Source organism: Dama dama, chromosome 15 (assembly GCF_033118175.1).
Source record: "Dama dama isolate Ldn47 chromosome 15, ASM3311817v1, whole genome shotgun sequence".
Taxonomy (NCBI): domain Eukaryota; kingdom Metazoa; phylum Chordata; class Mammalia; order Artiodactyla; family Cervidae; genus Dama; species Dama dama.
Genome location: NC_083695.1, coordinates 32,352,367 through 32,368,558, shown reverse-complemented (window position 1 = coordinate 32,368,558; position 16,192 = coordinate 32,352,367). Strand labels below are relative to the sequence as shown.

At 36.4% G+C, this 16,192-nt stretch overlaps 1 protein-coding gene across 3 annotated transcripts in view; it reads right to left on the bottom strand.

Annotated features, from left to right (window-relative positions):
* The window catches only part of FAM149B1 (family with sequence similarity 149 member B1), a 54,026-nt gene that overhangs the window by 31,506 nt on the left and 6,328 nt on the right, over positions 1–16,192 (bottom strand). For all 3 annotated transcript variants that reach the window (XM_061161788.1, XM_061161789.1, XM_061161790.1), the window contains exons 4-5: positions 1,098–1,240; positions 221–337 (exon numbers count right to left, since the gene is read on the bottom strand). In XM_061161788.1, coding sequence (XP_061017771.1) covers positions 221–337; positions 1,098–1,240 — 260 coding nt within the window. The remainder of the gene's footprint in view (positions 1–220; positions 338–1,097; positions 1,241–16,192) is intronic.

The window sequence follows — 16,192 nt, the reverse complement described above, 5'->3', positions numbered from 1 at the left end:
AGATATAAGTAACTATGGATATGAGTAACTCTTAAAATTCTAGAGAATATCTTTTTTTTTAAACTAAAACGTAAGTAAAAAAATTCTAGAATGCATAAAGACTATAATCTGTCTTACAGAATTTGCTGTGCTTTACTAAATACCAATAAATAAGTATTTTAATCCTTTAGTATAAGTGGCAGAATAAAATACTTGCATATTAGAGTACATAAATACTTACATAGTAGAATCTCTTTCTTGAGACAGTGTTGCCTCATGTGAAGCTGAAACAGCAGAAGGGGATCTAGGGTACAGTCCATAACCTTCACTTGGAGTGATTATCTGCCGACCCAGAATCCTTCAAAGTGAAGAACATAAAGAGATGGTCAAGCACCTTCATCCAGCATACATACAAAATATAGGTATTTTTGGAACAAAATGTGATGACTCTACAGAGAAATCTAGTACATATTTAGTCCCTTACTGATTTAGAATGATTCTTGAGAGAAATGTGAATCCAGAGCCTTTTTGAAGGTATCTCTCTCTCCTATACAATGGAGACAGAATGGATAAAGCTTTTCCACCCCACTGAAAAAGAATCCAAGGAAACTGGGCAAACATTTTAATGTACCCTCCACCATCCATAACAATCTTCATTAAATTTGCTAAAATGGGTGAAAGCCAGGCCAAATTAGTAAAAACTGAATTGTATTCTTAAGAACATGAAGCTTTATAAATTGTAAGTATGTGTAGTAGTGTGGTTTCTAAGGAAAGCTTCCTAATAGCCTATGTCTGCTTTCAAGTATACGTGCATAAGAATTTACTCATAGACAGTAGTGTGATCAAATACATTTTCCGATGCTTTTGTTCAAAAGAAGGTCTCTTTTGGACAGATACAGATCACAGCTACTGGTATAGAAACTGTTTTACTTGATTAGGACTAGTTATGAAAACTCTGAGAAACTTCCATCAACATGAGTTTTCTATCATCTGAGGCTTACGCCATATCACCTTAATGATACAAATCCATGCCCATAAAGATTTCAGAATACAAGCTTTCTTGGAAATCTGCTTTTCAAATTTTAGTATTAGCCATAAATATACAGGGATTCCAATACCTGAGATGAGGAAAGCTACGTGTCCACTGTTGGCACTCTTCTTGTAGACTTTTAGTATGTACACTCAACTTCTGCTCATACAAGAGCTCGTCAATGGCTGTGAACATTGCCTGGACTTTTTCAGTGGCATTTTGATCAAGTTCCTAAAAGAAATTATCACCCCAAAATATTTAGGTGCGCTTCAATCTCTGTTAAGAATCATAATCATAAAGGTTGAAAGCAATCGGATTTTGTTTCATTTTCAATATTTAGTCCATTTGTGTGAAAGAAAAGTTAAGTTAGTCAGTTCTTGAATCTTAGAATATTCAGATGGCCTCCCATTCCTATTTAAAGAGAATTTGTAGAAATAGCAATGTTTCTAAGCAACATTTTCTTATCATATAATCCAGAAATGAATAAAGAAAAATAAAAATTACCATTAATTCTACCACTCAAAGACAATGATTGTTAATTTTATTACAGTTGCTTGGTTCCAGTATTTTTTTAGAGCTTAAGGTAGACAGTCAATCCTAAAAATATATTATTTTGTAGTTTACAGTTTTCACCTCACAATTCAGGTTAGATCTTTACCCTATAATCTATCCTTTTGCAGCAGCCAAAGGGATGGGTATAAAATATGAATCTGATCATGTTATCTGATTCTCTGCCTACTCGCTACTTCATCTTTTTTAGGTGCTCTTTTACGCTCTGGTGGAAGAAAAGTTAACACCTTCTTTTAAAAGTATAAGATAAGAAATATGTATTTTAACTCTTAACAGTGAAAGTCAGGGTCCATCCAAAAAAAAAAAAGGAAGTGGCAACCCACTCCAGTTTTCTTACCTAGAAAATTCCATGGACAGAGGAGCCTGGTGAGCTACAGTCCATGGGGCCAAAAAGAGTCAGACATGACTGAGTGACTGAGCACACAGATAGATTTAAGGTTTAACTTTAAAGACTCAACACAAATATATATATATTATATATATTCATTTATTTGGCTGCACCAGTTCTTAGTTGCTGCACAGAGGTACTTTAATCTTTGTTGCAGCATGCAGGATCTTTAGTTGTGGCATGTGAAATCTAGTTCCCTGACCATGGATCGAACCTAGGCCCCCTATAGTGGGAGCTCAGAGTTTTAACCACTGGACCACCACCAGGGAAATCCCTGTGTTTTATCTTATGTACACACGCTGGGTTGCAATATCAATTACATGTCTTAGTGTGGATTGCAGTTTAGAAAGTTTGAAGGTTACTTTCTAGTCTAAACCTTCCTTCCTTCAGCTTACAAGATTACTGAAAGGAACAGAAAGGGATGTAGGGGTTTGAGACATCTTTTGCCACTTTGATAAATGACATTCCAATTATGTAAAACAAAAAAATTTTTAAAAAGGACTTTGATATGCTTCAACTTCCCTGTAAGCATCTTCTGTGTTATTTTTATCTTTGATATTCTTTAACTTCCCTCTCAGCATCTTATATTGAATTTTAGTATTAGTGTTGTTTTTAATACATAAAATGTTATTGTTATTTGTTTTAGTAACTACTTTACCAGTAAAGCTTGACAGTTATTTTGCTCTCTGTTGCTTCTTGTATCCCATTCCTTTCTCCTGGCTTTATTTCCCTTTTGCTTCAGTCTGTCCTTTAATCATTCTTTTAGTTGAGTATATATGAATGGGAAACTCTTACTCTATAGATATTTAAAATGTCTTTATTTTGCCTCTCTACACACACGCACACCGAATGACAGTATATCATATGTATATGTAATAATTTTATTATTTATCATATATATGATGGAGAGGCATCACTCCTTTTTTCCTTAGCACTTTAAAGATACAGGATCATTATCATCTGACATTGTTAATTGTGAGCAACCTATTTTTAAGTCTGAGTTTTATTCAATTATATGTAGTCCCTCTTTTCTAGTAACTTTTTTTTTTCTAGTAACTTTTATTATTTATTAAAATCTTTGATTTTAGTCTAGAAATTTGTCCGTTATATCTAAGTTACCTAAATTCTTGACATGAAGTTGCTTATTATATTTCCTTAGTCCTTTTACTTTCCATAAGGTCAGTAGTTATGTCTTTGTCTTCATTTCTAATCTTATTAATTTATGTCTTATTTTTTCTTGATCAAACTGAAGACTTGTCAATTTTGTTGATTCTTTTCAAAGAACTTTACTGAGTTTCTCTATTGTTTTCCTGTTTTCTATTTCATTAATTTCTACTCTCACCTGTATTATTTCCTTCCTTCTGCTTGCATTGGATTTCATTTGCTCTTCTTTTTTAGTTTCTTAAGGTGGAAGCTTATGTTATTGATCAAATATGCTCCTTTTCTTCTATAGGCATTTTTCTTCTATGGAGGTATAACTGACATACAACATTATATTAGTTTCTGGTGTGTATAACATAATTCAATATTTGTATATAAAGCAAATCAATCTCCACAGTGAGTCACCATACTTTGTTACAGAATTTTCTTCCTTGCAATGACAATTAAGATCTTTTCTCTTAGCAACTCTCAACTGCCTAATAAGAGTATTTTAACTATAGTCACCATGCTGTACATTACATCCTCATGACATTTTATAACTGGAAGTTTGTACCTTTTAATATTCTTCATCCATTTCACCCACGCCCAATCCCACCTCTGTCATCACAAATCTGTTCCATATCTGTAAGCTTGATTTTCTTTTTACATAGGTATTTAAAGCTGTACATTTCCCTCTAAGCACCACTTTAGCTATATCTTATAAATTTTGATATTGTTTTTCCCTTCCATTCAAGATATTTTCTGACTTCCCTGTAGATTGTTATTTAACTAATCAGTTGTTTAGAAGAGGACCATTTTAATTGTCAAATACTTGGGGATACCTAATTTATATCATTGTTCATTTCTAACTTAATTCCAGCATGGTTGAACATACCCAGTATAATTTCAATCCTTTTAGATTTATGAGACTTGTTTTTTATGTGAAGATTATATTTTCTCTTGTCATTGGGTAGACTCAGTTAGGACAGGTGGTTAATAGTATTGTTCAAGTCTTCAATATCCTTCCTGATTTTGTTTAGTTGTTATATGAAATATTAAGAGTGGAGTACTGAAGTCTCCAGCTACAACTTTTTGTTTCTTCTCTTTTAAATTCTGTAATTTTGCTTCATATACCTTAAGGCTTCATTGTTAGGTGTATATACATTTATAACTATTTTATTTTCCTAAAGAATTGGCCTTTTTATCATTATGGAAATGTCCTTTTTTCTCATGGTATTTTCTGTCTTAAAGTTTACTCTGTGTTCAAATTCAAGCAGTTTTATGGCTCTTAATTTCTGTGCCATCTCGCAACTCCCCTGTATTTGTGTGCGAACTCATATCAACCAGGGATGTGCACAGTTGGGCCTCTCTGTTCTTTCCTGATGGATATGTGGACTTTATTAGGGCCTCCTATGACTTATTTCCCAGACCTGCTTGATACATTTCTGGATAGTCTGCCAATCCATTATTTGCCCCAGTTAGTATTGAAACTTCAGACTATCTGAGCCACTGTTTTTCCTTCTCCATATGCCACTGAGTGTGCTACTGTTGTTAAAAATGCTATTGGATATAAAGCCCATCCAAGTTCCATTCCAAATCTACTGAGACCTCTCTGGTAGTGAAACTGCTAGTTTCCAGGGGCTTCCTTGCTAGTACAGCAGGTAAAGAATCCGCCTGCAATGCAGGAGAGACCCCCATTTGCTCCCTGGGTAGGGAAGACCCCCTGGAGAAGGGATGGGCTCCCCACTCCTTACTCTTGGGCTTCCCTGGCGGCTCAGCTGGTAAAGAATCCGCCTGCAATGCGGGAAACTTGGGTTCGATCCCTGAGTCGGGACGATCCCCTGGAGGAGGGCATGGCAACCCACTCCAGTATTCTTGCCTGGAGAATTCCAGGGACAGAGGAGCCTGGCCAGCTGCAGCCCACGGGGGTCACACGAGGTCGGACACGACTGAGTAACTGAGCACGGCACCCTTTTAAGTTGCAGACTTTGGTGTTCCTAACTCAAAGTTTTATTGATTTTGGTGAATAACTGCTTCTCCATTTTCTGTGTACCTTAGTTAATTTTCAGAATCCGGAAATGGTTGCTTTTGACCATTACATCCAGTTTGTTGTTGCTTTTAGGGATACTCACTCTGTCATACTATTTACAAGTCCCACCTCAGAATTTTCTCATATTGCCTTTGTCAGGTTTTGACATCAGTAGTACACTGATCTATAAAGTGTTTGTGTGACTGTTATTTCTTCCACAAATGTATGTTCTTCCATCTGAGCCTGGAGCTTTCTCCGTGAGAATAGATGGATTCAGTTTAAGAGTTTTACAGCTGTTCAAATTTTTAAGGACTTTGTCCATTTCTTCTAAGTTACAGAATTTATTGGCATAAAATTGTTTATATTATTATGTTAATAGTCTTTTATTTAATGTCTGTAGAATTTGTAGTGACATCTCCTTTTTCATTCCCGATATTTATAATTTGTATTTTCTTGCTTTTCCTTGACTAATACCACTAGAGGGCTTATTATTAATCTTTTCAAAGGGTAAAACTCTTGAACTTGTTCATTTTCTCTTTTATTTACCTATTTTCTATTTCATTGATTTTGCTTTTAATTATTTCTTTCATTCTACTTTGGGTTTAATTTACTCTTCTTTCCTAGCATCTTAAGGTAGAAACTTAGGTGATTCATTTTAAAGCCTTCTTCTTTTCTTAAATAAGTATTTAAAGCTATAGATGCCTTTATAAGGACTGCTTTAGCTGCTTCCATAAATTTGGATGTTTTGTGGTTTTATTATCATGTAGTTGCAGAATATTCTCTAATTTTCCTTGAAATTTAATATTTAGAGCAGTGTTGTTTAATTTCCAAATATTTGGGAACTGTTACAGGTATTTTATTGTTATTGATGTCTATTAAATCTGTTGTAATCAGAGAGCATATGCTGTATAATTTAATCTTTTGAACAATATTGAGATATTTTATGATCCATCATACATACAGTCTGTCCTTGTGAGCATTCCATATGCTCTTGAGAAGGATATGTACTCTGCATTTGTTGGGTATACGATCAGATCTTTTATTTATTTATTTCTGATTTTCTAATTGTTTTATTACTAACTAAAATCTCTAACAATTTTGGTTACACCTAGTCTTCTCTTTAATTTTATCAGTTTTTCTTCATACATTTTGAGACTCTATTAGATGTTTATTTATTTAGAATTGTTATATCTTCCTGGTATACTGCGTTATGGACTGAACTGTGTCCTCTCAAATTCATATGTTGAAGCCCTCATCTGTAACGTGATGCTATTTCGAGTGAATGCCTTTAAGGTGGAAATTAAGGTAAAATGAGGTCCCAAGGATGGAGCCCTAATCTGATAGAACTAGTGTCTTATAAGAAGAGGAAGAGAACCAGAGATCTCTCTACCTATGCTCGTGCCCAGGAGAAAGTTATAGAGGATACAGTAAGCCAGCAAGAGTAGCCTCTCATCAGAAATCAGCCCTGATGGCATCTTGAGTTTGGATTTCTAGCCTCCAGAACTGTGAGAAAATAAGTATCTGTTGTTTAAGCAACACAGTCTGTGGTATTCAGCATGACAGCTTCAGCTAAGGCAAACTGCCCTAAGTGTTACTACATTTTGTTTTAAACAGATTTGTGTTTGTTTGTTTGTTTTTGGCCAAATAGTATTTAGAGTCTTAGTTTGTGCTCCCTGCAGTGGAAGCATGGAGTCTTAACCACCAGACCCTCCAGGGAGGTCCCCAAACTGCCTTTTTATCACTAAAAAATATTCTTCTTTCCCAGTGATCAACTATGTGTCTTTAGGTTTATGTTGTCTCATATTAATACAACCTTGTCAGCTTATTCTGTGTATAACTTTCTCTGTCCTTTTAATTTTAACCTATTTGTGTCTTTATATTTAGAGTTAATCTCTTCCATATAGTATATGGGCTTCCCAGGTGGCACTATGGTAAAGAACCTGCCTGCCAACACAGGAGACATAAGAGATGCAAGTTTGATTCCTGGGTCAGGAAGATCTCCTGGAGGAGGGCATGGCAACACACTCCAGTATTCTTGCCTAGAGAATCACATGGACAGAGAAACCTGGCAGGCTACAATCCACAGGGTTGCAAAGAGCTGGACATGATTAAGTGACTTAGCAGTTGAGTCTTTCTTTTTTTAATCCATTCTGCATTTTATCCATTTTTTACCCATTCTTTTTACATTTGTTTTAATTGCTGATATGGTTGGATTGAAATCTACCATCTTGCTATTACTTTTCCGTTTGTCCTGTTTTGGGAGGTGGGTCCTTATTCTTTTCCTTTCCTGTCTTTTTCTAGGTTAATCAAAAGTTTGTTACTATTCCATTTTATTTTTCCCATTGGCATCTTAGCTTATTCTTAAAAAATTTTAATGTTTACTCTAGGGCTAATAATGTGCATACTTAACCTATCAAGGTCTAGTCAGTCAACATTTTACCACTTCATACCTCCCTCTTCATATACTTTCCACTTCTCTCTCTTGATACCTGACACAAATATAATAACTTTATAATGCTACACTTCTGTTTATATTCACCCATCCTTTGAGTTGTATTTGTCTCATCTTTTACTTCTATAAACTCCATCTTGCACTTTTTTGCTTTATTCAGCTAGTCATCCCTTAGAGAAATCACCAAATAATATAGACTTTTGTATTTACCCACTTATTTATCTTCTGGTGTTCTTTATTGCCTCATGTCCTAAAGATTCTAACTGCTTCATCTGCCCAGAATTCTGATCTCTGTTACTCATCAAAATGGGACCACTATGCTTTGTTTGGACTCTGTCTTACAACTTCACAGTCAGAAAATTATTCCCAGGCAGGGAGCCAGGGTAAATAGGGGCCTACCTTATGAGTTTCTTTTCTCTCAGGGATTATAGGTATATGCTGCCTGTTAACCAATGCCTCAAGAAACAGTCAGCATGGAGTTTCAAAGCCAGAACAGAATAAGGAAAGCATCAACCTGGGAAGGCAGCCTGGTATAAGCCACTGAAACCCAAGCACAGTAAGAAGGGCATCTGTGTAGGAAGATGGCCTCTTGTATGGTAGGAGCCTAAAAGAGATAAAGAGAACATCTAAGCAGTTTTTCTGACCCTAAGCAGTGTGAGAAGGGTATTCTAATTACTTTGGCAGTGTACCAAATTACTCTAGGACTAAATGACTCAAAATAGCAATAATCATGTATTATCTCTCCAGGTTTCTGTGTGTTTGGAATTTACATAGCTCACAGCAGGAATGGCTTGTCTCTTCTTCGAAGGTGAGATACCAGCTGAAAAGCTCAAAGGCTTGGAGCTGAAAGTATCTGAGTGCTTATTCACTCAAATGTCTAGCAGTTGATACTGGCTTTCAGCTGGGGCTTCAGTTTCTCACTACCTGGGCTTTTCCATGTAGTTTAAATATTCTCAAAATACAGTGGCTGAATTTCAAGATTAAGCATACAGAGAGAGAGAGAAAAAGAGCCAGATAGAAGCTGTGTTTTGCTTTCTAACCTAAAAAATCATGCAGCATCACTTTCACTGCATTCTGCAGGTTGAGGCAGTTAAACAGTCGATTCCAGGATCAAGTGGAAAAAACACAGAGTCTATCTCTCAATGGAGGAGTATTAGTATCTTGTAAGAAGAGCACGTTAGATGGGATATATATTAGCATGGCTTTTGAAAATGTAATCTGTCACAGTGGGTGTTTGCATGGGAAGTAGTTTGTTGCAGAGTGATGGAGCACAAGTGAGAGGAGGAGGATGTCCATGTGGAAGAGCAGTCAGCTTATAATGTCAGAAGCACATTTAAGAGAGGGAAGTTACCATACAGGGAGCAGGCAGCCCCACACAGGGTGACAGTCCAGTGTGAGGAGGGTGGCTCTGTGGAAGCGAGGACACCACTGGGTGTCTGACTGAGCAGGATGAGGAGATCATTCAGCGGGTGGGAGGGTACAAGGGGCAGGGACCCAGCACAGGGTGCTGAAACACATGTGGAGTGAGGAGGGCGTCTGCAGAGGTTAGGAGGCAGTGAGTTAGTGGGAAACTGGTTATGTTTAGGGGGGTTAATCAAATAAGTAAGCATATTAATTATAAGGGGAACCATGTTCTAACAGAGAAAGAAGTTACAAATTTGCAAAAGGAAAAAACTAGAATGAAATGGGTCATTTCACAGTGGAATAGGAAGAATACTTCTATTCCCTAGTTCTGTCCACTGGGAGGGTTTAGGAATCTGTGACACCTAAAAAGCAGTAAGCACACTTAGCACCCAAATCTTGTTTCTAAACATGGCACTAAAAGGAATTAGGGCTCGTTGGAGAAGTGACTGATTCCATGGCTGGGGCAAAGAAAATACAAAATAAGCCTGGATACCTTGTGCCAGGCAGTAAGGAAATACTCAAAGAGTGATGGGAACATGTCAAAATGGCACAGAAACCAGCTTGAAGGGAACTCTTACTGGTCAAATCTGGGACAATTGGAACTTCAAAATAAATAATGATAACTATGTATTATAACTAACTGAACAAAATAGGAATCCTTGAGTGTACACTGATGTAAACCATAAACTGAAAGTTAGAGGAGGAATAGGATAGTTCAGTTCAGTTCAGTCACTCAGTCGTGTCCGACTATTTGTGACCCCATGAACAGCAGCACGCCAGGCGTCCCTGTCCATCACCAACTCCCGGACACCCAAACCCATGTCCATTGAGTCGGTGATGCCATCCAGCCATCCCATCCTCTGTCGTTCCCTTCTCCTCCTGCCCCCAATCCTTCCCAGCATCAGGGTCTTTTCCAATGAGTCAACTCTTTGCATGAGGTGGCCAAAGTATTGGAGCTTCAGCTTCAACATCAGTCCTTCCAATGAACACCCAGGACTGATCTCCTTTAGGATGGACTGGTTGGATCTTCTTGTAATCCAAGGGACTCTCAAGAGTCCTCCAACACCACAGTTCAGAAGCATCAATTCTTCAGTGCTCAGCTTTCTTCACTATCCAACTCTCACATCCATACATGACTACTGGAAAAACCATAGCCGTGACTAGATGGACCTTTTTGGACAAAGTAATGTCTCTGCTTTTAAATATGTTATCCAGGTTGGTCCTAACTTTCCTTCCAAGGAGTAAGCGTCTTTTAATTTCATGGCTGTAATCACCATCTGCAGTGATTTTGGAGCCCCCCAAAATAAATTCTGACACTGTTTCCACTGTTTCCCCATCTATTTTGCCATGAAGTGATGGGACCGGATGCCATGATCTTAGTTTTCTGAATGTTGAGCTTTAAGCCAACTTTTCCACTTTCCTCCTTCACCTTTATCAAGAAGCTCTTTAGTTCCTCTTCACTTTCTGCCATAAGGGTGGTGTCATCTGCACATCTGAGGTTATTGATATTTCTCCAGGCAATCTTGATTCCAGCTTGTGCTTCTTCCAACTCAGCGTTTCTCATGACGTACTCTGCATATAAGTTAAATAAGCAGGGTGACAATATACAGCCTTGACGTACTCCCTTTCCTATTTGGAACCAGTCTGTTGTTCCATGTCCAGCTCTAACTGTTGCTTCCTGACCTGCATACAGGTTTCTCAAGAGATGGGTGAGATGGTCTGGTATTCCCATCTCTTTGAGAATTTTCCACAGTTTATTGTGATCCACACTGTCAAAGGCTTTGGCATAGTCAATAAAGCAGAAACAGATGTTTTTCTGGAACTCTCTTGCTTTTTCAATGATCCATTGGATATTGGCAATTTGATCTCTGGTTCCTCTGCCTTTTCTAAAACCAGCTTGAACATCTGAAAGTTCACGGTTCATGTATTGCTGAAGCCTGGCTTGGAGAATTTTGAGCATTACTTTACTAGCGTGTGAGATGAGTGCAATTGTGTGGTAGATTTAGCATTCTTTGGCATTGCCTTTCTTTGCAATTGGAATGAAAACTGACCTTTTCCAGTCCTGCGGCCACTGCTGAGTTTTCCAGATTTGCTGGCATGTTGAGTGCAGCACTTTCACAGCATCATATTTCAGGATTTGAAATAGCTCAACTGGAATTCCATCACCTCCACTAACTTTGTTCGTAGTGATGCCTCCTAAGGCCCACTTGACTTCACATTCCAGGATGTCTGGCTCTAGGTGAGTGATCACACCATCGTGATTATCTGGGTCGTGAAGATCTTTTTTGTACAGTTCTTCTGTGTATTCTTGCCACCTCTTCTTAATATCTTCTGCTTCTGTTAGGTAAATACCATTTCTGTCCTTTATCGAGCCCATCTTTGCATGAAATGTTCCCTTGGTATCTCTAATTTTCTTGAAGAGATCTCTAGTCTTCCCCATTCTGTTGTTTTCCTCTATTTCTTTGCATTGACTGCTGAGGAAGGCTTTCTTATCTCTCCTGGCTATTCTCTGGAACTCTGCATTCAAATGGGTATATCTTTGCTTTTCTCCTTTGCTTTTTGTTTCTCTTCTTTTCTCAGCTATTTGTAAGGCCTCCTCAGACAGCCATTTTGCTCTTTTGCATTTCTTTTCCATGGGGATGGTCTTGCTCCATGTCTCCTGTACAATGTCATGAACCTCCGTCCATAGTTCATCAGGCACTCTGTCTATCAGATCTAGTCCCTTAAATCTATTTCTCACTTCCACTGTATAACAGGATAGTAGCTACATAATTTCAATGTACCTCCCCATAAAATACTTTTAAATGCAAAGGAAAGTCACATTAAATGATTAAATTGAACAACATCAATAATGGGAATTATGTGCTACCTGATAGAAAGAAATGAGAAAAGCAAGCTCATTTCTTGGGTATCATAGATTGAAGAACTGTTCCAGATTGAGGGAGACTAAAGAGACATGACAATGTGATAACAGATTTTGCTATGAAAAATATTATTGGGACAACTAGGGAAACTTTAATGGAATCTGAGTATTAGATGGTCGCAGTGTTAATTTCCTGAATTTGATGCTTGCCCTTTAGTTACATAGAGTGTCCTTGTTTGAAGGAAATATACACTAAAATGTTTGGTGCAAGTTATCATGTCAGTAACTTACTCTCAAACCATTCAGGAAAAAAACAGTTGGTCTTCCAGATCCATGGGTTTGTAAATGTAAAACCCGTTTACATTGTATTAGGTATTTTAAATAATCTAGAGAGGATTTAAAGTGTATGGAAGGATGTGCGTAGGTAATATGCAAATACAGTGCCATTTTATATAAGAGACTTGAGCATCCATGGATTTTGGTATTCATGGCGGGGGGCGGGGGTCCTGGAATCAGTCCCTTATGGATATCAAGGTACAAATGTTCTTTTTACTATACTTGTAACTTTTCTCTAAGTTGGAGGTTGTTTGAAGTTATTAAGAAAACACAGTTGCAAAAAAAAAAAAAGGAAAACACAGTTGCAGTAATAGCAACTGATTACAAAACTTGAATTTCATTAATTAAGACACAACCTTACTAACAAAATAATGGATTTCAAAGGCATAACCTACTCTGACATACATGTGAATCTGTAATGAAATGTTTGTGTAATTCAAGGAAAATATCAACATTATTTGTATACTAACCTGGAAACTTGAACAAAATCACAATTATAGGTATAAATTTCAAAGAGAAATGTATTCTTCAAAATATTAAACATAAAGTTTTTATATCACCCAGCAATTCCACTCCTAAGGGATATACCTAAGAATATTCAAAACATGTCGACAGAAAAACTCATACACAAATGTTCATAGTAGCATTATTCATAATAGCAACAAAATGAATCAACCCAAATGTCCATCATCTGATGGATAAACAAAATTGGTATATCAATGCAATGAAATTATATTCATCAGTAAAAAAGAAGTACTGGCATATGCTATAACATGGATAAAACCTGGATATATGCTAGATGAAATAAGCCAGATATAATAGGTGACACATTATATGCTTCATTTATATGAAATATAAGCAAATACATAAAGACAGAAAGCATATTAGTAGTTGCCAGGGGCAAGGTGAAGAGAGAAGTGGAGAGTAATTACTAATGGAGACAGGGTTTCTTTTCGGAATGATGAAAATGTTCTGGAATTAGGATAGTTTACACAACAGTGAATATACTATAAAACACTTGTTTACTTTAAAAGAATGAATTTTATGTATGTGATTATGATAGTAAAAAAGGTAAAAATAATTAATCCAATGAAAGTCTAATCTAGTGTTAAACAGATGAGAAATCTATTAAAATATCTAAATGAAATATCAGAAGTTTTAAACATGTGACAAAGAATATAAATTTCTGCTAGAAGTCAACATTAGCCTAGAACTCGGTTCCCTTAAAAGAGATGAACTCTACACCTATATACCAGCAAAAATAGATTAAAAATACAATTTTTCATATACCATGCAAGGTACCTAGGAATAGATTTTCAACAAATGTACATTACTTTTATGGATAAAATTATAAAAATGTATTAAAAGACATTAAAGAAATGGATATTAAATGGATAGATTTATATATCAAATTTATGATTAGGAGAATTCACTATCATAAAGATAGCAGTTCTCTCCAAACTGACCTATGCAATTTAATAATCAGATTCTAACATACATGAAAAAGACTGGCCAATACAATTATGAACAGTGTAGTAAGACTTCCCTATCTTATATTATAGATTATTATAAAGCTATAGTTTCATTAAAGTCAGTTGTAGTAACACGATTTTAGAATAGAACAGTTTAGATAACCCAGGAACAAACCCTTTTATATTTTAAAATTTAATGTATAACAGAGATAACAGCAAATCAACAAGAAAAGGATGCAACAAGAATCAGGAAGCTCCCCTGGAGAAGGGAATGGCTACCCACTTCAGTATTCTTGCCTGGAGAATCCCCTGGACAGAGGAGCCTGGAGGGCTACAGTCCATGTGGTCACAGAGAGTCGGAAACAACTGAGCAACTACTACTTTCACATGGAAGAAGTTGGAAATGTGTATGTGCATTTTTAGTGATCACAATGACCAGAGGTTGCTACAGGTATTTAATAGGCAGAGATGAATACTAAACATATTGCTATGTATACGGGACATTTCTGTACAGCCATATCCAAAATGCCAAAAATGCCCTTGCTTAGAAATCCTGAACTAGTCAGTAAATGGTGCTGAAAACAATTAATTATCCACATAGAAAAATTAAAATTATGTTCCTTCTGTATGAATATACAAAAAACCATTCCACGGGATTTTAAAGACCTAAGTGTGGAAGAATTTGTGAAAGTTACAAAAGCCACTTATCAGGAAAATATATTTGCAATACATTTAACAAAGAATTACTGTATTAGTGATTAACTGCACTTAGTTACTACTAATAAAAACTGTAATAGTGGCTTAAACAAAAGTTTATTTTTCTCTCATAAAAAAATTAATCTACAGGTAGGCATTAAAAGCTGATATGATAGCTCCATAGCTAACAAGGATTCAGTTTCTTCTATCATTTCCATCCTCAGTGATGCTTTATGGTTCAAGATGGCTGTTTTACCCTTAGCCATAGGTCCATGTTCCAGGCAGGAATTAGCAGAAAGGGGATAAACGGAAAAAATGGCATTCCAGAAAGCCCCATTTCCTGACTTATACAATTCATTAGCTAACTCTACCTGTAACAGCAGTTGGTAAATAAGTTTTCAACTGGGTACAATACCAAAAGTTCTCTAGTTCTATAGGGTGAAGGGACACAATGCAGCTTCCTAAGAGTCTCTGTTAAAAGTATTTAGAATAGGGGTCAGCACACTATAACCAGTGGGATAAATCCAGCCCACAACCTGTTTTCTAATAACATTTTATTGGAATCTTGTACGCCCATTTATTTATGCACTGTCTATGGCTGCCTTCTCAGTGAGAACTGAGGGTCCTGACAGTCTGCAAAGCCTGAAATATATACTATTTAGTCCTTAATAGAAAAAGTATACCTCCCTTGTAGCTCAGCTGGTAAAGAATCTACCTGCAATGTGGGAGACCCCAGTTCAATCCCTGGGTTGGGAAGATCCCCTGGAGAAGGGAAAGGCTACCCACTCCAGTATTCTGGCCTGGAGAATTCCATGGACTGTATAGTCCATGAGGTCGCAAAAAGTTGGACACAACTGAGCAACTTTCACTTTCACCACACCTAATCTAAAAGATAAAGAGCTCCTACTAATTAATATGAAAATGATAAATTAAAAAATATGAGTATGAAATATAAATAGGCAATTCATAGACTACAAATATATGCAATATCAGGTATGAACTGTCCAAAGAATTCTAAGCAAAAGAAGCCAGATATAACTATTCATACATACTATAGGATTCCATTTATATGAAGGGCAAGAACACGTAAACCTGGTGATAGAGATCAGAATAGTGGTTATCTTTGGGATTGGGAGAGGGCATCTAGGAGCCTTGTGGGAGCTGACTGTCTATATCTTGGTTGGTGTACTGTTTTCATACACACACACACACACACACACACACACACGCGTGCACACCCAATACGTAAATTATGCAATTTTCTGTAAGTTGTACAATTTTTTTTTCCTCATCAACCCCACTGCATCAGATATCCTTTAAAAAAAAAAAATGACAGGACTTCCCTGGCAGTCCAGTGATTAAGACTTTGCCTTTCAGTGCTGGGGGTACAGGTTTTGGGAGCTAAGATCCCACATGCCTTGTGACCAAAAAAACCAAAACATTAAACAGAATAAAAATACCGATTGCATCAAGGTGATAAACATGCATAAAATTTGTCTTTTAAATTTTCTTTGAAGGTTGTTGGTCTTAAATACAATGGGAGATAGTCATGAATGAATAAATAAACCTCATTATCACAACACTCAGTTAATAATAACAGCTGATAACATCTTAGGTAAATACCTTTAATCTTTTTTTCTAGTATATATAAACAAAAATATATGTAAAATAAAATTAGAACCACACTACACATATTGTTTTTAATGGCTTTTTTTCATTTAACAATATATTGTAAACATTTTCCGAGTCTATATGGTTTAGTGGTAACTTTCAAAAACATTTTAAACAACAAGGTAATAGTAGTAGCAGAGAGACACATTAGTGGACTGGGCA